This window comes from Pleurodeles waltl, chromosome 2_2 (assembly GCF_031143425.1).
Source record: "Pleurodeles waltl isolate 20211129_DDA chromosome 2_2, aPleWal1.hap1.20221129, whole genome shotgun sequence".
Classification (NCBI taxonomy): Eukaryota; Metazoa; Chordata; class Amphibia; order Caudata; family Salamandridae; genus Pleurodeles; species Pleurodeles waltl.
In genome coordinates, this window is record NC_090439.1 from 193,048,083 (window position 1) to 193,069,712 (window position 21,630).

The following is a 21,630-nucleotide window of genomic DNA, read 5'->3' on the forward strand; positions in this document are numbered from 1 at the left end:
TATTTGCACTTGTTTAGATTTTTCTCTTCCGTATTAACCCATTTTGATGTCTTTGCTTCATTGCCTGAATAAAAAAGAGACAGTGCATTCAATTGTTTTAAAGAGTCATCCATGTTATCCAGTCTAAAGAAGAGAAAGGTGTAATTGTCTGGACTATTTTGATGTGAATGTTGTTCGTTCTGTCTGTTACAACTATTGTTTTTAATGTTTATGCAAACTCAGACAATTGGAATATTTATAAAAGGATATCCCAATGAGCATAATTATGACCATTCTTAATATTATTGATCATCTAAATACTGCTTTAAAAAACAACTAATACATCAAGAGACAAACATCTCTTCATCAACATCTTCTCGCTGACTGTGCGTCAACCAGTGGCTTAACTAGTTGTATCATATTTGCCCGATTAATCATCAGTTATTGGTAATAACAGGTACCACATAACACATCAAAATTATATTTACAATTTTAATTTGGAGCTTCCCTTTTATTTCACCAGTAGACGTGGAGACTTATTTTTTAGCATGTTGCTAACACCTTTAATGTTTGATTTGTGTTTGCTGTATGCAGAAGGGGAACAGGCTGTTTTAAAAAACCACATTGATCAAAACCCACCAGCGCAGTGGAACATGACAGAGCCTTACAGAACAAGGAAGGATTCTATAGAAGATATAAACTCTCCTGAACAGTAAGTTTAATGTTTTGCTTGTTGATTGTTTGCAATGTCCAATGAAATACTGTTGAAATAACTAGCACTAAATGACTCCAAATGTAGATGTAGCATATCATGATATAAAACCAATTTCTAAATCTTCATGTTGCATTCAACAGACCATGAGGTACTTGCCTTCTTCCCAGAAATACTTTATACCCCCAAATTTCATATATTCTAAATTTATTTAAAAACATATTAGAAACTCATTAGGAACAGAGGCATATCACTTTTTGAGTACCTGTACCTACACTCTTCAAATGCAGCAGACAAACCCAAGACTCGCACAGTGGACAAAGGTATAGGCAATGATTTAAGCTGCATCGAAATAGCTTCATGTTTTCACTTCCATCATTTACCTCCACTGCACTTGGTATGCAATTGGTAAACAATGTTGTCAAGCACATACTGCAAACTTGACGTGTGAGAGCGCATTTTCTCCTCCAGCTCAGGGTTCAAAAACGCTTCCATTTAGGTCAATAGGATCTTAGGACTCAGTGAAAAGTGTGGTAAAACCAAATACATTCCCTCAAATCTCAGTCAATACAACAACATATGTAAATACCATAACCAATTGGGCCAGGGATACAAACTTCCAAACAATAAAAAATGTTTCAAAGGTTTATTATAACCACAAAGCCAAATTCACAAAAAATAGACCGTAAAATTAGGTTATATAAGTAAATGAAAACCATAGGCTCGCCAAATCTACTCAATATCGATACCATTCCTGAATAATTATGCACACAAGCAATGATATAATTTGTGCAACAGAAACAGATTTAAAATCACAAGATGGTAACATTAGTGAACTCCAAATTCATAGGTAAATACATCAAATTTTATGAGGACAGATATCCCTATTACAATTGCAAATTAGAACAAGCATGTGTGGGAACAGGCTAACACATTCAGACAAAAAAAAAGAAGGCAAAAATAATTTGGTAAAATCATCTATCTCGGTTTATATTAGACAATCTAAAAAATCTAAATTAAACAGGTGTCAACATCCTAAACTAATTAAAATACGAGAAAGGGAACAAATAACATTGAAATGTTTATACCTCTCATAGGAACAGTATACAATTCAGGTTTGTCAGCAGAACACATCAGATTCAGCAAAATTAATCAGAAACACTATCATGGGAAAGTGCAGAATATGAGCTGCACACCAGGAACAGGCATGGGACAAGGTGACAAGTAAATTTAAAGTGGCAATTTAGCAATAAAGAATCAAGAGTGGACTTAATAGTAGAAGCATCAAGTGGGGACTGAACAGTGGCTTTACAGCATGTTAAGCAGAAAGGCACTGACTAAAGGTTGCAAAAGTCTCTGCCCAACTATAAATGTTCAATGCAATTTGATTGGTCAACCGACTAGGACCCTGTTTCATAATAGGACAATATCCAATTGAAATTAGAACGCCCATTAGGGTTCCAGCATCTCCAGATTCTCTCAGGGTAGGTGTGAAATCATCTCTCCTTTTGTGTGACACCAGCAATAACTAGTAACTCTGTACATTAGTTGATACATTCCAAAATCTTCTCGTGGCTCACAACAGTTCCAATTATTCACATGGGAACAAGCATTTAAACAACGGTACTGCTTTACTTTCCAGTCCTCATATTCTAGTGTTGCAACATCCAAGGCTAATGCAGAATGAACTCACACACAATGCAATAGAACCCTTTGCTAAACATGTGAAACTACCAAATGGAAAAATTCAAGTTCAAGTGAAAGAAATGATTCAGCTTTTTCATTACTGCTGCAAATATAAAATGTCAGGCCTCGTTATGCTAAACACAAAATTCAATTAATTAATATAACTATTAACAAAACAAGCAAAATATAAAAAATCGTGAGAATATTTCATTAATAACATATCATAATATATGGAAAGCATTTCAATATTTATTGCAATCTTTATTAATGTATTACACTAAATATGATGTGCAATTATTTTTCTGCACACATGTAACTTTAAACTAATAACTCACATAAATGAATATAAATCATAATTATTTCTACTCATAATTCATTTTAATGATCAGTTATTTTCAAACATTGTTATAAATCAGGTTAGCATTTTTATTAAATACGGTTGAGACAAAATCCGCCATGGGAAGCAGAATGTTCACCTATGGTAGGCACAATGTCCACCATCAGACAAAACGTGTGCACTTTGAAATACAAATTAGTGCATCTCTTTTTAAGACACCTAATGCTGACGTATGTGCCACTAAAGCATTATCAAACGTTTTTGCTCTAACAATCCCTCCTCTAATGTCAATTTATGCCGTCACAAAAAGGACACTCTCATTTACAATGACACAACTTAAAGTCTGGTTGTTTGATAACGTAAGTGCCTTGTTCTACTGAAATTTTCAAATTTCTTCCGGTTTTTATAATAACCGCTCATCATTGTTTCTATTTCAATTTCTTCCCTCCTCTTCATTCTTAGCTCTTTGTTTCTTCCAAAAATTATATGATTTGTAAAGTCTAAGTGCAACAATATTGCACAGTCACAATCAATAAAGCTTTCGGGATAATTCTCACAATTCCCTTTCCTAAATCTCCAAACCATGATCCAATATTCAAAAATCCTTTACCTATTGATTTCCAAACATTTGTCTCTTTCAGATCTTTCAGGTCGTGTTTCAGGCTTATCATGTTTGATAATAATCTCCTTATCTCCTTACTGTTATCAGTAATAAATGTACAACAATGTTGGACCTGTAAAACTTTGCAAACTCTGCCTTCCTTTGCTAATAAGATGTCTAACGCAAGATGATTTTGCCATACAATTGATCTCATAGCAACCATTTCCATGTCCACTAAAAGAGTAGCACCCACATACTCAGTTGACATCTTGTCTACAATTGTTGACAACTTCTTGATGTCATTCTGAATCACACCCACATTTGGAATCCCTGCACCAAAAATGTCACCTGTAATCTGAGCTGCTTTAGCTCCTCACTTTGTCCTGGAATTATATTTCCCTTTCCAGATTGGATTGTCAAATTTTTCCACATGGTAGATTTTCAGAAAAACTACCCCTAAATAGCAAGTACCATACCGGCCTTTTGGCATTTTGAAATAAGCATTTCTTCCAAATATGAAATAATCACTAGTCCCTACAAACTTTTTATCAGTCATTGACTGTGGCCTATATATATATATATATATTACCAGCATTACTCCTGTTGCATACAGAACGTTCCCGGACACCAAATGGAAGTCCAAAATGCTTTATTCACCAATGTTTCCTCCCAGTACAACGTGTTTCAGCCGTAGCCTTGATCACGTAACAATTGAGAGTGTCTTACACACCAACTATATATCACAACCAGCATACACATAAAGATAAAAAGAGGACTATCAGATTACATGACTGCCCTGGATTGTGCAAGTGTCAGAACCATCTTAAAATGTCCAAAAAACCCATACACAATGCTAAAAGTGATCTTATAATTACAAATGTATCCACGTTGCTTACTCTATTTGAACATTAATTAATTATAATCATTAAATAATTTCATTATTAAATATTAAATATTATTAATATCCAAAGTGGTCCAAAAATGTAAAAGCATAGTATACACTAAATAACATTGTATTCATGAACGTAAAAATGCGCATTGATATACGAATATACCTTGACAGCCCTATATTGATGTTAAAAAAATGTATATATGTATGCAAATATGTGTATCATGCTGCCTACCACATATCAATACACCCCCACACGTGTCACCTCTATCACAAAATATACCATAAAACCCACTTAATACCATTACAATTCAATTAAAATAAACTGACAGAAATACATATCCAGCAACTTCAATTAACCTAAGTGTACATTCATCTCCTCACTTGAATTCAAACCCCCAGGGCTCAGGGTGTTGAGTCTAATAATCATTTTAGATTCCAAAATCCTCATCTTTTTCTCTCTGTTACCTCCCCTTATACTAGGTTTAATCTGATCAATAACTGCAAAACTCAATAGCCTCTCATCACCATTATGGTATGGCCATTATGGTCTGGCAACGTTGGTGATATATATATATATATATATATATAACATGTAGGGAAGCAAGATATATATATATATATATATATATATATATATATATATATATATATATATATATATATATATATATATATATATATATATATATCTTTCTTCCCTACATGTTGCCAATCTAAAGCTAAGCACCCATGTGTATCACCACATGGAAGATACGTAGTATCTTTCTGACAATCCTTTAAAACAATCCCCTTTTTCTATTTTGGTTTTCATTGCCTTTCTCCTGTCATCTACATGATTTATGGAATCCTTTTCTACTTATGTGAGAATGCGTGTCAAGTTAAGTTTACTCTTTGCCTTGGCAATACTACTACAACGCTGGTTAATAGGTACAAAAGAAAAGACAAGATCATAATTAGAATAGAAATACTGAATATACTCCTGATTATGCAAACATGTTAATACCAAACTACAGCAGTCAAAGGCAGACTATGTTATGTAATTCCTGCTTGTACAGATGAAGAAATCTGCTTCCACACATAACAGTCATGCACATCCAGGGTTTCAATGTATTCATGCAGTAATCTGTAGTATACATTAGAACAGTGGTTCCCAACCTGTGGTCTGGGGACCCCTGGGGGTCCGCGAAGCCTTCTCAGAGGGTCCGCGAGAGCCTAGAAAATTAACAAATATGAACAAATATTGACAAATTAGGTCCCCAGCTTCCAGTAATGGATTCCGATGATGATTCAGTGGGGTCCCTGGGTTCCATCATTGTTAAAGTGGGGGTTCACCGAAGTCAAAAGGTTGGGAACCACTGCATTAGAAGATAAATCTCCCTTTGAGTTTTCAAGATGAAGCAATCTTTCATCCCTACACAATTGATCCTGCTTTTTATGTTCTTCTCAATGCTCTGGTGTAATTGTGCTCTCTAAATTGTAGTTCACTGACACACTTAATCCAGCAATTACTAAAATACCCACAATCACATACACTGTTGCTGAGGCAATATACACATATTTACGTTTACTCCATTTACCTTGATCCAGATTCCTGGCTTGTCTAAAGTCAGCCTAAAAATACCACATTTATAAATTTAAAAAAAAATCCCCCCCAAAAATCAAAGAATATAAAGTGGCTAGACTGAGTTTTTTTTTTACTTAACATGAGCGAAACAAAATAGTAAAAATCAGAAATACTCCAGAGTCTTTTTGCACTTAGTTACAATGGTTCTTGATTTTCTAGAAAGTTCATCAGGCTTTCACTAACAAAAGTTCTCAAAGAGTTCAAGAGAAATGTCTCTAATAAATTACCATTGGTCATCACTGATTAGCACTTCCAGCAAATAGGGTCTCTGTTCATCAATTGGCAAAGTTACTTCAAAATTCAGCTCTAGTGCAATTTCAAGTTCCAGAATGTTCCGCTAAATACGCCCGGTCAAAACAAAAGACAACAAATTTGTTCTCCCATTTATTTGCAGCAAAGTAAGTCCATTCAGGTGCAGAGTACCTGTGGCTTGACTCCCTTTTCCTCTTTGATCTTATGCACTGCTTTCACCGTCACTTTGATCCAATTCTTCAGCAACCTCAGCAATTTTTGGAAGCACACCTGCAACTGAGTCTGGACTTTTTCAGGGCCACTAGTCTCCTCTTACACTTTATGTTTCAGGCACTACTGGTACTTCAATGTTTGCTGAGCTAGCAAGAGCCGACTGACTTTGACTTAGCTCTCCTGTACCTTCAACAGTCTTTGATGTGTTCAGACTCTCACCAGTTTGTGTAGGCTCAGCAGCAGCCACTTGTCCAGTTCTCACAGTTTGGCTAACCTGGACTCCTCCACTCACTGATTCTGACCCTAGAGGAACAGGTACTGTATCATCTAGAGGACATGGAACTTTGCGTGTGTCTCTAGCATGAACCCAGTTCGGAAGACCATCTGTTGTGGTTACTAGGCCCTTTCCAGTGCGGCTCTAAGCATGACTTTCTCAGATGTTTTTTAATGAGAAACCTGGACTCAGTTCATGACACTGTTCCTGTGGCGGTTGAACTGTTGCTTCCTTGTCCGGATGACACAAAGAGCAAACTACATCAGCTAGTCATGTGCAGTAATCCAGCATTTAGTCATCTGTAATGTTCACAAGTGGTTTGTAGGCACAACTGGTATTCAGAGTTTAATGCCACATGCAATAATTTGATGATCTCTTTATTAAAATGAGATCCTCGGTCTGATTCCAAAGAAGTCATGTAGGAAAGTACTCTTGGCATGTTACCTCCAATTTCTACCTGTTTGTCAGTATGTTTTGCCTGCCTCACTGGGATCCTGCTTGCCAGGACCCCAGTGCTCATAGTTTGTGGCCTAATGTGTGTGTTGTCAGTAGTGCTTGACTGTGTCACTAAAGTTCTGCTAACCAGAACTTCAGTGCTTATGCTCTCTCTGCTTCCAAATTAGTCACTAAAGTTTAGTGACCTCATATTCAAATTCCAGTTGGCACACTGGACCTCCATATAAGTCCCTAGTATATGGTAGCTAGGTACTCAGGACATTGGGGTTCCAGGAGATCGTTATGGGCTGCAGGATTTTTTTTTCTACCCATAAGAAGCTCAGACAAACCCTTCTTCAGGACTGCCACTGCAGCCTGCGTGAAATAGTGCACACACTATTTCACAGCAGCCATTTTCACTGCATTTAAGTAACTTATAAGTTACCTCTATGGCTAACCTTCATTTACTGAAGGCTAGGTGCAAAGTTGCTAAGTGTGAGGGCACCCTTGCACTAGCAAAGGTGCTCCCACACTGTCCAGGGCCAATTCCCCAGACTTCGTGAATGCAGAGATACCATTACACGCGTGCACTACACATAGGTCAATACCTTTATGTAGCTTCACAATGGTAACTCCGAATATGGCCACGTAAGGTGTCTAAGATCATGGAATTGTACCCACCCATTCAAAATCTGGTATTAGGGGGCCAATCTCATGCATCCTGGGGACTCCACCATGGACCGCCAGTAGTGCCAAATCGTCTCACTGAGGCTTGCACTGCAGCTATAGCTGCTGCCACCTCACAGACACGGTTCTGCCCTCCTGGGGTCTGAGCAGCTCAGTCCCAGGAAGGCAGAACAAAGCATTTCCTTAGGGAGGAGGGTGTTACACCCTCTCCCTTTGGGAATAGGTGTTACAGGCTTGGGAGGTGTAGCCTCCCAGATCCTCTGGAAATGCTTTGAAGGGCACAGATGGTGCCCTCCTTGCATAAGCCAGTCTACACCGGTTCAGGGACCTCCAGTCCCTGCTCTGGCGCAAAATTGAACAAAGGAAACAGGAGTGACTACTCCCCTGTCCACCACCCTTGGGGTGGTGTCCAGAGCTCCTTCAGTGTGTCCCCGGCATCAGCCATCTTGTTTTCCAAGGTGTGGAGACACTCTGGAGATCTCTGAGTGGCCAGTGCCAGCAGGTGATGTCAGAGACCCCTCCTGATAGGTGCATACCTGGATAGATAGCCAATCCCCCACTCAGGGCTATTTAGGGTATCTCCTGTGGGTTCCTCTTCAGATTCAACTTGCAAGACTCCTCCAGGAATCCTCTGCATCCTCTGCTTCAGCTTCTGACCATCAGATCAACCGCAGACTGCTCCAGAAACTGCTAAACTGCTGTAACAGGGTATCCAGGACGACTCCTGCGACCTGCAACTTTAGCTCCAGCAGGATTTTGCAACAGTTTCCAAGGTGTGCATGCTCTTAGGACTCCCTGTCTTCACCCTACACCAGAAGAACCGAAGGAATCTCTCGTGGAGTGACAGAGTCACTTCCCTGCTCCTGCAGGCACCTTCCAAGACGACTACCTGTTCTCTGGGACTCCTCTCCTGACGACGAGTATACTCCCTGGAACACAGGTGGTGGATCAACACGACCCAGACTGTCCTAAGGTCCAGCTGTCCAAATTTGGAGGAGGTAAGAGCTTGCCTTCCCGATTTGCGACAGTACCCCTATGCACCGCATCATCTCTAGCTCCTTGGGCTCCTGTGAACTTCCAAGAATCCTTTGTGCACAGTGTAGCCCAGGTCCCCAGCACTCCATCCTGCGACGCAAAACTCGCTGAGTTGTTCTCCGGCGGTGTGGGACCTTCCTTGGTTATGCTGCTCCGACCGCAATGTGCACCTTCTTTGTCCCCATGTCCTGGGACTCCCGTGGGTGCTGCCTGGTCACCTATGGGCTCTCTCCAGTGTTGGGAGCCCCCTCTGCCTCCTCAGTCCGAGTTGATGCCCCCAGGTTCCTCCTGGGTCCAGGCAGCGCCATTATGACACAAACCGCGACCTTGCTTGAACGAAGGTTTGTTGGACGAATCCAGTGACGCAAACAGCCTGCATCCAACATCTCAACGTGGTACATCTCCTGCACCACACAGGAACCTGCAGCCATCTCCTTTGGTGCTCTTCTGCAAACTTCTTCTAACCGGAGAATCCTCTTCTGCACTATCTTCTAGGTTGGCAGGGGCTCCTGTCCTTCCTGGAATCTTCTGCAACTTCTGGACTTGGTCTCCTCTCCTCACACGTCTTCAGGTCCAGGAATTCACCATTTGTTGCTTGCAGTCATGCTTGGTTCTTGCAATAACTCTTATCACGACTTGTAGTGTGTCCTGAGGAAACTTGCAGTACTTTACTCCTACTTTCCTGGGCTCTGGGATGGCGTATTTTACTTACCTTTGGTGTTTTCCTACTCTCCCAGTGCCCCTCTACACATTACACTTGCCTAGGGGGGATTTGGGATTCACATTCCACTTTCTTAGTATATGGTTTGTGTTGCCCCTAGGCCTACTGTATTCTGTTGTATGTTCTACTGTTTGCACTATTCTATGACTATTTACTTACCTGAATTTAGTCTCTAGTTTATATATTGGGCCTGATTACAACTTTGGAGGAGGTGTTAATCTTTCCCAAAAGTGACGGTAAAGTGACGGATATACCACCAGCCGTATTACGAGTCCATTATATCCTATGGAACTCGTAATACGGCTGGTGGTATATCCGTCACATTTGCGACGGATTAACACCTTCTCCAAAGTTGTAATCAGGCCCATTGTGTATAATACTTACCTCCAGAAGGAGTATTGCCTCGAATATATTGTTGGCCTTGTCTCACTAAAATAAAGTACCTTTATTTTTGGGAATACTGAGAATTGTCTTTTATTGTGAATAAGTACTGTGTATCTATAGTGGTATTGCAGGAGCTTTGCATGTCTCCTAGTTCAGCCTACACTGCTCTGCTACATCTACCTCTAGGCAGCCTAAGCTGCTAGAACACTGCCTGCACTTCACTAATAAAGGATAACTGGACCTGGTTTAAGGTGTGAGTACCTAGGTTACCCACTACAAACCAGGCCAGCCTCCTACAAGTCAGGAGTCCAAACTTCGGGATCAAATCTCAAAATAACAGCTTTTCAACAGTTAGGCTATCATTTCTGCGTGTTGGATGAGCTTCTCTCCAATGTGAGAAGACACACACTATCACCAATGCATGCTTCAGTCCATTGCATGCAGGCTTCTCAATGAAACCTAGCTTCATTCTGTTGAATGGTCCACCTGACCTAGCTTTATGACTCAAATTTACCACACTGTGTTTCCCAACATTCATCTGCTGGCATGGTACACATCTGAGACACACTGCTACTCTAACAAGTCTGAATCTGGGGTTGTACCATGTCTGTTTAAATGTCCTGATCATTGCATCTCTGCCAAGCTGCACCTAGCCATGATAGAACCTCACAATTGAAGGCAGCACACTATTCAGCAATACTGCTTTTTCTTTATTTGAAACTCAAATGCCATCTTCATCTCTCTGAACGCCACCTGCTGTACTCCAACCTCTGCGTCCTCTTCAGAAACTTCCTCCTGTAATCTCTTAACCACTTCCCAGGTGTACATCGCTGTCATCAGAAAACTCTTTGTCTCATTGGCGCTGCTTCCATCACTTAATTCCTCATTAAAGGACGTAGACCGGAGCACCCAGTAGCTGGCTACTTAATCAGCATTGCCCAATAAGATATAATCACATGATTTTGGATGTGCTGCACATTTCACAACTGTATTCTTTACTAGTAACTCTAATGCTTTCAACAAGTGATAAATTCTTTCACCATTTTGGATTGGTGATCCTGAAGAGGTCATAAAACCTCTCAGGGACCACAACTGTCCGAAGCCATGAACCACACCAAACCCATATTGACTATCAGTGAAAATGGTCACTTTGAGCTTTCCAGAGGCACTGCAAGCTCAAGTAAAAGCCACCAATTCAGCTACTTGGCCTGAAACAACTCATTAAAGCCATGCACGTTTTTATCAATGCTAACACTGTTCAAATTGCTCTCAGAGTTCCTTCATCATCTCTCAAACAGGAGCTCTCAACAAACATAACATAGTAATTTTCGTTCAAGGGGGTATCTTGAATTTTGGGCGTAGGTTTGTTGCAGAGTTCAGCCACTTCATTTTCATCATTGACATTATTGCTGACCACTGGTAAAAGTGTTGCTGTATTCAAAGCTGTACACCTTTTCATCTTTACATTGGGAGAGCCTAATATTAAAGATTCATAACTGGCTAGTCGTGCATTGGTCAAATGTTGGGTTTTGGTTCTGATCAAAAGAACCTCTACTGAATGGGAAACAAAAACAGTCAGAGGATGACCCAAGACAATGCCTTTGCACTGTCCTGTGCTGACTCCCAGTACGGTGACTGATTACAAACAGCCAGGTAAAGCAGTAGCTACGGGATCCAGTGTAGCAGAAAAATAAGCCACTGGTCTTTTGACCCCTCCACGTAACTGCGTCAAAACATAAAGTGCACAACCAGCACGTTCATGGCAAAACAATAAAAAACATTGATCGTAATCTGGCATTCCCAGAGCTGGGGCTCAGCACAGGCTTTCCCTGAGCTCAGTGAATGCTTTCAAACATGTGTCATCGAATGGCACCGGATCAGTAACTTCTTTGTGTGTCAATTTTTATAAGGGCTTGAAAATCATAAAAAAGTCTGAATACATTGGTGGCAGAAGCCGACCATTCCCAGGAACATTCTAACATCTCTCTGTGTCACAGCTGGATTCATTTGCATAATTGCTGCAACTCTCTGTTGGGACACCTTCCTTGCTCCCTTCTATATGTGATGACCCAAATATTTCACTTCTTTCTGGGAACACTGTAGTTTTGCGGGGGAAACTTTATGCCCATTTTCACCGAAATATTTCAGTAAGGCAAAGTTATCTCTCCTACAAGCTTCATGTGTGTTTCATGCAACCATCAAATCAGCAATATATTGAACTAAGACTGAATGAAATGGCATGTTTAGGGAGTCTGAATTCTTTTTCAAGATCAGATTGAAAATGGATGGGGACTCAGTATACCCCTGAGGAGTGCAACACCAGGAATATACAAGGCTTCCAAATTTAAATGAGAATGAAAACAGACTCTCTTCGTGAAGTGGAATGGACAAGAATGCCTCCACAGGCTGCCTGGCAACCTGGGTGCTCCCAGCCATTCCTGATGCTGCTCTGAGCAGCGTAAGGATTGGCCGCAGGGCAGGCTGGGAGCCTATGCCTGCAACGGAGGAGAGCAGAGCAGATGGAGCAGCTTGGCGGCAACTGAGGCGGTAAGTGTTTTTTAAAATTATTTTTTACTTTAATTGTTATTTAGCCCCCTTCCCCCCCCACCCCTGCACACCGCCCCGCTCCTTCTGATTGCTGCAAGCTGTGACTGGCCGAGAGACTTGCGTTTGCTGGGGTACCTACATCTTTGACAATCCAGTAGTAACAGGCACATTTTGAATTCAGGGTCTTTGGACTCTCTGAATTTGAACTTGACCACCGTCTACCATTTGTGCAACACCACCATTCTGCATCAAATGATTCACATTACTTTACGGACGATCCCGTCTACAATGTCCGAGATTTCCGTAAGTATGACATGGAAGCATTTTCTTCATTGACTGCATGTCAACCACATAACCACTCTGATCTATTTGAACACTGCATCCTTTACCTCTGAACTGAGATACATTGTTACCTTGCTGTTGCAAACCATGCATCTCACTAGTGTTCACCATTCCTTACGGACTCTGAGTTCCTGCATGGGAAAAGTTAATTTGCACTTCTTTAACTTTTTCTGCTCCATTTCAGTTTCATCATACTGCAGCACTTCATCAATCGGTTTCTGCTGCCAACAAATCAAATGACTCTGTATCATATTGCTAATTTTAGGTTTCAGTCCTTTCACAAATCGGAACACAAAACAGCTCATGTCTTTCGGCTCAATTACTTCTGAACCATTGTGCTGTTTAAATGCTTGCAACAATCTCTCATAGTAAGCATGAATCAAATCCTTTGTTTTCTGTGCTGTCCTGTCAATCATTTGCCAATCAACATCTTTAGAAGAAACTCTATTTCTGAAGCAATTCAGTCACTTTGCAATACCCTTCCATCACTTCTTCAGACAACGCACCTTCAGACAACGTTTGCCAATCAATACTCCGCTTGCACTCAACCCACAAATCATCTGGAGCCACAATGTCAACAAAGGTATTCAAATGTTCCCAGAGACATGTTGAAAGTTTCAGAAACCTCTCTGTTTGCTTGTACCTTTCTACTGGTGTCCCCCTCAATCTCGGGTAATCATTTGTGAATGAAAGTATGTAACTTCTGCTCCAAAGGACATGGACATAAGCTCCACCTGGTATATCTCTCATTGGTAGCATCTTTACACTCTCCTCAGCTTGATTTTCTCCAACTCAAGGCAATTCCTACTTTGCTTTCTTCTGCTCTCTTTTCTTTGCCCATCTGCCTTCCCATTTATCTAATACTCTGCATGTTTGAATAGTCATGATTTATTCTTTAATGAGCATTCTCATGCTTAGTGATCTTGGGGGTTATTCTGACCTCGGCGGTAAAAGGCCCTTACCGCCGGTCAGAAGTCCGCCATTCTACCGCCGCGGCCGCGGTAAACCGCCACGGTCATTCTGACCACCAACTGTGAAACCGCCAAAAATCCGACATCCAAGGAAACATCAGCGGGCCGCGGAAAACTGGAGATGACCAAACCTCCACCGTCACGCCAACACAAACACGCCCATGCCATTCTGACCCACGAATCCACGCGGCGGTCTTTCAACCGCGGTATTCCATTGGCGGTACACACCGCCGCGCTCAAAATACACACACAGCTCCAAAACACTGCCACATTGGACATTTTGAAATACGCACACCTGAGACACATACAAACAACACACCCACACATCCAATCAACTATAAAACACACACCCACATCACCCACAAACCCCCACTAGTTGGAAATCGGAGCGAAGGCGAGAGCAAGAGAGATAGAGATAGAGAGAGCGAGCACAGCAATTGAAAACCCCAACACACACAGGAACCCAACTTCATCACCCACACCACATCTACGCACACATCACCACATATCACCACGCACATCACCACAAACACCACCCCACACCTCATCCACACCACCCCATGGCACCCCAAAGACACCCAAGGTTTTCGGACCAAGAACTCCGGGTCATGGTAGAGGAAATCATGAGGGTTGAGCCCCAGCTCTTCGGCACACAGGTGCAGCACACCACCATAGCAAGGAAGGCTGAGCTATGGCAAAGGATCGTAGACAGGGTCAACGCTGTGGGACAGCATCCCAGAAATCGGGAAGATATCAGAAAGCGATGGAACGACCTATGGGGGAAGGTGTGCTCGACGATCTCCAGGCACAACATCGCTGTGCAGAAGACTGGCGGCGGACCCCCACCCACTCCACCCCAATTCACAGCATGGGAGCAAGAGGTGGTAAACATCCTGCATCCTGATGGCCTCGCTGGAGTAGGCGGAGGAATGGACTCTGGTAAGTCGAATCTCAACTACTTCACCCCCCCCAACCACCAGCATTCCAACCCCCCCCTCACCCCCAATCTCACCCCCCAGCACATAACCTCCCTGCCAATGTCTTACCAGCACAACCCACCCTAAACAACACCAACCCCTGAATGCCAACACAAACCATAGACAGCCACCACCAAAGCATGACCATTGCACATACCCATACACCCCCCCCCCAAACCCTCACAACACCTCCCACAAGGGAATGGCAGCACTGGGGGCCAAGGGCACACAAAATGCACGCCATGGCACACACAGAAACAATAACCATACTCCTTTACCCCTGCAGGGCCCGAACGCCAACACACCGCCACGGAGGGTCCAGATTTGTCCATCCCACCCCCAGAACAGGCCCCCAGCGAGGACAGCAGCTCTGTCGACCTAGAACCTGACGACCAGCCCGGACCATCGGGGACCTCTGGACAGTCGGTTCCCCACACACAGACACAGGCCACAGCAGACCCAAACCCCTCTGGGAACACCAGCACAGCTCCCACCCAGCGGGCCCATGCCTCTGTCTCGCGGACGCGTCAATCAGCGGTGTGTCCGCCACTACAGGGCACCCAGGCTGACCCAACACCCCAACAACAACAGGGACCTGGGGGCAGTGGTAGTGGGCACACCGTCCAGGGGACAGAGGCCCGGGGAAACAGGGCAACTGGGAGGGCTGCTGTGCGACAGGGGGGGAGGACAGTCCCAGGGAACCGACTCTCCAAGAGGCCCTCACCACCATCATGGGAGCATACCATCACTCCCAGGAGACGATGGCGACGGTACTGGCCAGGTTCACCGAGATCCAGGCACAGCAGGAGGAACGGTACATGGGGTTCAGCAATGAACTCCGGGACATCGCTACCGCTTTGGGGACCATAGTCCAGGCCCTCAACCGGATAGAAACCACATTGCGGGACCATGTGGCACCGCAAAGGGCCCCTGTCACTAGCCAGGAACAGCCTACCACCTCCGCCGGCGCTAGTGGTCAGGAGGCCCCCACAGAACAACGGGCCACCAGAACCCCACCTCCTGCTGAAGAACAACCACCCCGCAAGAGGAACCTGAGATCTCAAAGGAAGACAGAGTAGGATGCCAAGACCCCCGCCAGCCTAATATCCCCCCGGATGTCATTCCACTGTCCCACAGTGTCACCCTGTCCAACCTTGAACTGCCCCTGCTCCATCCTTCCACAGCCCGATGAACAATGCACCTGTGCGACCGAGAACTGGACTCTGCCATGGCCATAACTCCACCCCCACCCATCACCGTTTTAATATCATGTACCACAATATAGCACTAAAAATAAATCACTCATTGCACAGAAATCATTCTTGAGTCAGCCTGTATTATTTACAAATGTATAACACATTACTTATCAATAATGTTCTGTTATTTATGTGTGGACAACATACCGATGTCAATAAGCATTAGTCCATGGGCTAACCAAGCAGAAGTCACGCAGTGGGTCATACAGCACTGAAAAGGGAAGGGAAATGTAAACTTCAGTTTAAAAAAACTGGGGGGAAATACACAAAGTAAAGATGCAGGGGGCATTCAGTAAATGTTAAATGGCGTGGGTGATTCCTACCTGTGTGCTACTGAAAATACTGTTGGATAACTCTGTCCCTGTTGTCTGGGTCGTCCTCTTCGTCTTCCTCCGCTTCACTCTCCGCAGGCTCCACAGCTGCTTCAACACCACCATCTGGACCATCCTCCTGCAAGAAGGGCACCTGACGTCGCAATGCCAGATTGTGAAGCATACAGCAGGCCACGATGATCTGGCACACCTTCTTTGGTGAGTACATCAGGGATCCCCCTGTCATATGCAGGCACCTAAACCTGGCCTTCAGGAGGCCAAAGGTTCTTTCAATGATCCTCCTAGTTCGCCCATGGGCCTCATTGTACCGTTCCTCTGCCCTGGTCCGGGGATTCCTCACTGGGGTCAATAGCCAAGGCAGGTTGTGGTAACCAGAGTCACCAATTAGCCACACACGTTGTCTCTGTAGCTGTTCCATCACATAAGGGATGCTGCTATTTCGCATTACATACACGTCATGCACTGACCCAGGGAACTTGGCATTCACATGGGAGATGTACTGGTCAGCCAAACAGACCACCTGGACGTTCATCGAATGGTAACTTTTCCTGTTTCTGTACACCTGCTCATCGTCTTTTGGGGGTACTAAAGCCACATGGGTCCCATCAATTGCACCAATTATGTTGGGGATATGTCCAAGGGCATAAAAATCACCCTTCACAGTGGCCAAATCAACCTCCTCAGGGAATACAATGTAGCGCTGCATGTGTTTCGTCAGGGCAGACAACACTCTAGACAAGATTTTTGAAAACATAGGCTGAGACATTCCAGATGACATGGCCACTGTTGTCTGGAATGAGCCACTTGCCAAAAAATGGAGGACTGACAGAACCTGCACTAGAGGGGGAATTCCTGTGGGTCGGCGGATGGGGGACATCAGGTCTGGCTCCAGCTGGGCACCCAGTTCATGTATAGTGGCTCGGTCAAGTCGGTATCGTAGTATGATGTGGCGTTCTTCCATTGTCGACAGGTCCACCAGCGGTCGGTACACGCGAGGATTCATCCTTCTCCTCGCAAGTCCCAGCGGACGGTGCCTAGGAAGGACAACATGGCGCACAGAGTCAAGCAAATCACAGGTACGTTCACCACTGCATGCATAGCACACGATTATCTATGTATTGAAAGGCGTGTATGTGTGGCAATGCAAGGCCTAGGCCTGTGTGACGCAGTACAAATAATGCCATGTGGGCCCTTGAAATGGCGGCTGCCTGACCTGTGAAGTGGGACAATGGGATGTGAGGTCAATGCGCTGGCGTGGCACACCGTGGCGGTAGGCGGTCGAAGACCGCTATACGAAGCCGCATTGGCTAACATTGAGGCCTATGGGTTTCAGGAGCCAATGACGAGGTGCGCCGGCGGTCGCGGTACGCACCGCCGCGGTACGCACCGCCGCGGGCGTGACCGCCATTTTCTATCTGCTAAATCACTCGAGACCTGATCATCCACAGGAGAGGACCTATACTGCAAGTGCTGCTGTGAGCTCGGTCTGGAAGTGATAATGGCTGCTGCGACTGGGGAAAGGGCCCCTGCCTTCACGTCTGAGGAGTTGGACAAACTTGTGGATGGGGTCCTCCCCCAGTATGCGTTACTCTACGGTCCTCCAGACCAACAGGTAAGTACACTGGGTGCAAATTGAATGGGCTATGCCTGTGTGGAGTGGTGTGGATGATAAGTTGGTGGGGTGGGGGGCGAATGAGGAGTGCAACGCACGACAGATGAGAGCATGTGCCATATGGCAAGGTTGGGGAGGGGGGGCCAATCGCATCTAACATGCAGAAAAATGATGATTCTTCCTTCCCACCCTGTACATGTCAAATAGGTCAGCGCCCATCAGAAAGTGGACATTTGGCGTGCCATCGCCAAGGAAGTCCGGGCCCTGGGGGTCCACGTCAGACGGGGCACCCACTGCCGCAAGAGGTGGGAGGACATCCGCCGCGGGACCAGGATGACCGCCGAGTCACTGCTGGGGATAGCCTCCCAACCTAGGAGGGGTGCCAGTCGTACCCTGACCCCCCTGATGTCCCGGATCCTGGCGGTGGCCTACCCTGATTTGGATGGGCGCTTGAGGACATCACAGCAGACACAAGGGGGTGAGTATCAGCACATTCTGCTATCTCTCTGCGCAGTGGAGGCGTCTGGGTGGGGGAGGAGGGTTGGGGGTGACATTAGGCCAGGGCGCTTTCTGTAGTGTAGTCCTCTCCTTTAGGCATGGCCCTGTGCTCCCGGCCCCCACCTCTGTAGGGTGACAAGTACAGCTATCGATGGTCCAGCATCACATATGTGCGCCTTTGTCGTCTCTAGACCTGTTGTCCTAGTCAGAAGTACTGAGTAGTGTACCCCGAATGCGCGGCTTAGTGCATGAGGCTCCTGTGTCTGTCCTCTCCGCCAACGATGTTGACATTGCATGCACTCAACCTGGTCTTCCTTTTTCTCCCCCCACCCTTCTTCTTCGTCTTCTTGTGCATCTGTGCATTAGCATCATCAGGCGGAGGAGAATTGGCATCGGAGCACGAGGGAGCTGCAAGTCACAAGGCCCTGGTGGGACCAGGAACAGACACCGAGGGCACCAGTGATCCGGAGGGCGAGGGGAGCACCACAACGGGGACCGGTGGTGACACCAGCGACAGCGACACGTCCTCGGAAGGGAGCTCCCTAGCGGAGGCGGCAACATCCGGGCCCCCCGCCTCTCCAGGTACAGCCGCCACCCAGCGCGCCAGCCCCACCCTCCCAGCAGCCCCTCAGCCTACGCTCCGTGCGCGCACGCCCAGGAAGGCGGGCGTCTCCTTCGCCCCAGGCACCTCAGCCCCTGCCCCTGTTACCCCTGCTGCCCTCATGAGGAGGTCATTGACCTCCTCAGGACACTCATTGTTGGGCAGACTACCCTTTTGAATGCCATCCAGGGGGTAGAAAGGGAGGTGCATCGGAGCAATGCCTACCTGGAGGGCATTCATTCGGGTCAGGCTGCCCATCAACGATCGTTCAATGCTCTGGCCTCAGCACTGACGGCAGCCATTGTCCCTGTTTCCAGCCTCCCTCTTCTGACTGCCTCCAGCCTGTCTCTGTCTCCTGTTCCTCAGCCTATCCCATCCACACCATCAGACCAGCCTGCACACACCTCAACACCCAAGGGCAGCTCATCCAGACACAAGCACCACAGAACCCACAAGCATTCACGCAAGCAACACCCAGATGCAGACATTCCAACAGTCACTACCACCTCTGTGTCCCCCTCCTCCTCGTCTCCCTCCTCCCTCCCTGTGACGTCTACACTCACACCTGCATGCACACCACCATCAGCCAGTGCTTCCATCACCAGCACACCCTCCAGTCCAGTCCGCACACGTGCAGTCACCACCCCCACTACCATTTACACGTCCCCTGTGTCCTCTCCCACTGTGTCTGTCCCCCCCTCTTCCAAGACACACAAACGCAGGCAGACACCCACCCAACAGCCATCCACCTCACGACAGCCTCCAGCATAAGCACCTGCACCCAAAGACAGCACACCTGACTCTCCTACAACCACATCCTCTTCCTCCACTTCCATCACCACTTCTCCTACCTTTTACCTTGGTCCTAAGAAAGTTTTCCTTGCTAATCTTGACCTCTTTCCCTCCACTGACCCACCCCCTCCATCTGCAAAGAGTCCCAAGAGCACCTCAGCCACCACCAGCCCAGCTTCGAGTGTCACTGTGGTGCATGGGTTCTGGAGCCCACCCTTTGCCAGCAGTGACACTTCCATCAGCAGCAAGGGGACAGCCAGCCCCCCACCAGGCAAGAAGACCAGGAAGCTAAAGGGCCGCCGTGAGAGGACTGACACGGCTGCCCCCAAGGAGCAAAGTTCGCCCACTTCACCAGCCACAACATCTAGGGGAGGCAAGGGCCCGAGAGCCCCATCTAAGGAGCGAAAGGGCAGCAGGGCGGAAAAGTCAGCCAGCAGGAGCGCGGAGCAGGAGGGGCCCACAAGCCCCATCCCGGGTGTTAGGAAGGACACCAAAGGGCCCAGGACTCCGTCACCGAAGGGTCCAGCAACAGCACGGTCGGAGGGCGAATGAGCAGGGAGTCCAGGCCAGGTCTGGCTCCCTTGACCTACTGGACAAGCACCGCTGAACAGGGCCCCGCCGTCTCAAGCACCGCTGAACAGGGCCCCGCCGTGCAGAAGAGCACCGCTGAACAGGGCCCCGCCGTCTCAAGCACCGCTGAAGAGGGCCCCGCCGTGCAAAAGAGCACCGCTAAACAGGGCCCCGCCGTGCAGAAGAGCACCGCTAAACAGGGCCCCGCCGTGCAGAAGAGCACCGCTGAACAGGGCCCCGCCGTGCAGAAGAGCACCGCTGAAGAGGGCCCCGCCGTGCAGAAGAGCACCGCTGAACAGGGCCCCGCCGTCTCAAGCACCGCTGAACAGGGCCCCGCCGTGCAGAAGAGCACCGCTGAACAGGGCCCCGCCGTGCAGAAGAGCACTGCTGAAGAGGGCCCTGCCGTGCAGAAGAGCACCGGTGAACAGGGCCCCGCCGTCTCAAGCACCGCTGAAGAGGGCCCCGCCGTGCAGAAGAGCACCGCTGAACAGGGCCCCACTGTGCAGAAGAGCACTGCTGAAGAGGGCCCCGCCGTCTCAAGCACCGCTCCGCTGGGCACTTCCTGTCAAGCACCGCTCCGCTGGGCCCCTTCCTGTCAAGCACCGCTCCGCTGGGCCCTTCCTGTCAAGCACCGCTCCGCTGGGCCCCGCCGTCTCAAGCACCGCTCCGCTGGGCCCCGCCATCTCAAGCACCGCTCCGCTGGGCCCTTCCTGTCAAGCACCGCTCACCTGGGCCCCGCCGTCTCAAGCACCGCTCCGCTGGGCCCCTTCCTGTCAAGCACCGCTCCGCTGGGCCCGCCGTCTCAAGCACCGCTCCGCTGGGCCCCTTCCTGTCAAGCACCGCTCCGCTGGGCCCTTCCTGTCAAGCACCGCTCCGCTGGGCCCCGTCGTCTCAAGCACCGCTCCGCTGGGCCCCGCCGTCTCAAGCACCGCTCCGCTGGGCCCCTTCCTGTCAAGCACCGCTCCGCTGGGCCCCGCCGTCTCAAGCACCACTCCGCTAGGCCCCTTCCTGTCAAGCACCGCTCCGCTGGGCCCCGCAGTCTCAAGCACCGCTCCGCTGGACCCCGCCGTCTCAAGCACCGCTCCGCTGGACCCCGCCGTCTCAAGCACCACTGGCACAATGACAGTGCCGGATCTGTCTCGAGCTACTGTTCACGGTTCACTGTGCCCACCATGCCTCCTCCTTGACCGGTGGGGACTGTTATCCACCTGATGGACTGTGGCTTTGCACTCCCCAGGATGGCCGAGTGGGCAAGCCACCCACTGTAGAGAGTTGAGAGACTGTGGCTTTGCACTCCCCA

The 21,630-nt window shown here is 47.1% G+C and overlaps 1 protein-coding gene across 2 annotated transcripts in view; it reads left to right on the top strand.

Moving 5' to 3' along the window:
• Window positions 1–21,630, top strand: part of GABBR2 (gamma-aminobutyric acid type B receptor subunit 2) — a 3,493,747-nt gene that overhangs the window by 3,424,438 nt on the left and 47,679 nt on the right. For both annotated transcript variants that reach the window (XM_069219613.1, XM_069219614.1), the window contains exon 18: window positions 574–691. In XM_069219613.1, the coding sequence (XP_069075714.1) occupies window positions 574–691 (118 nt within the window). The remainder of the gene's footprint in view (window positions 1–573; window positions 692–21,630) is intronic.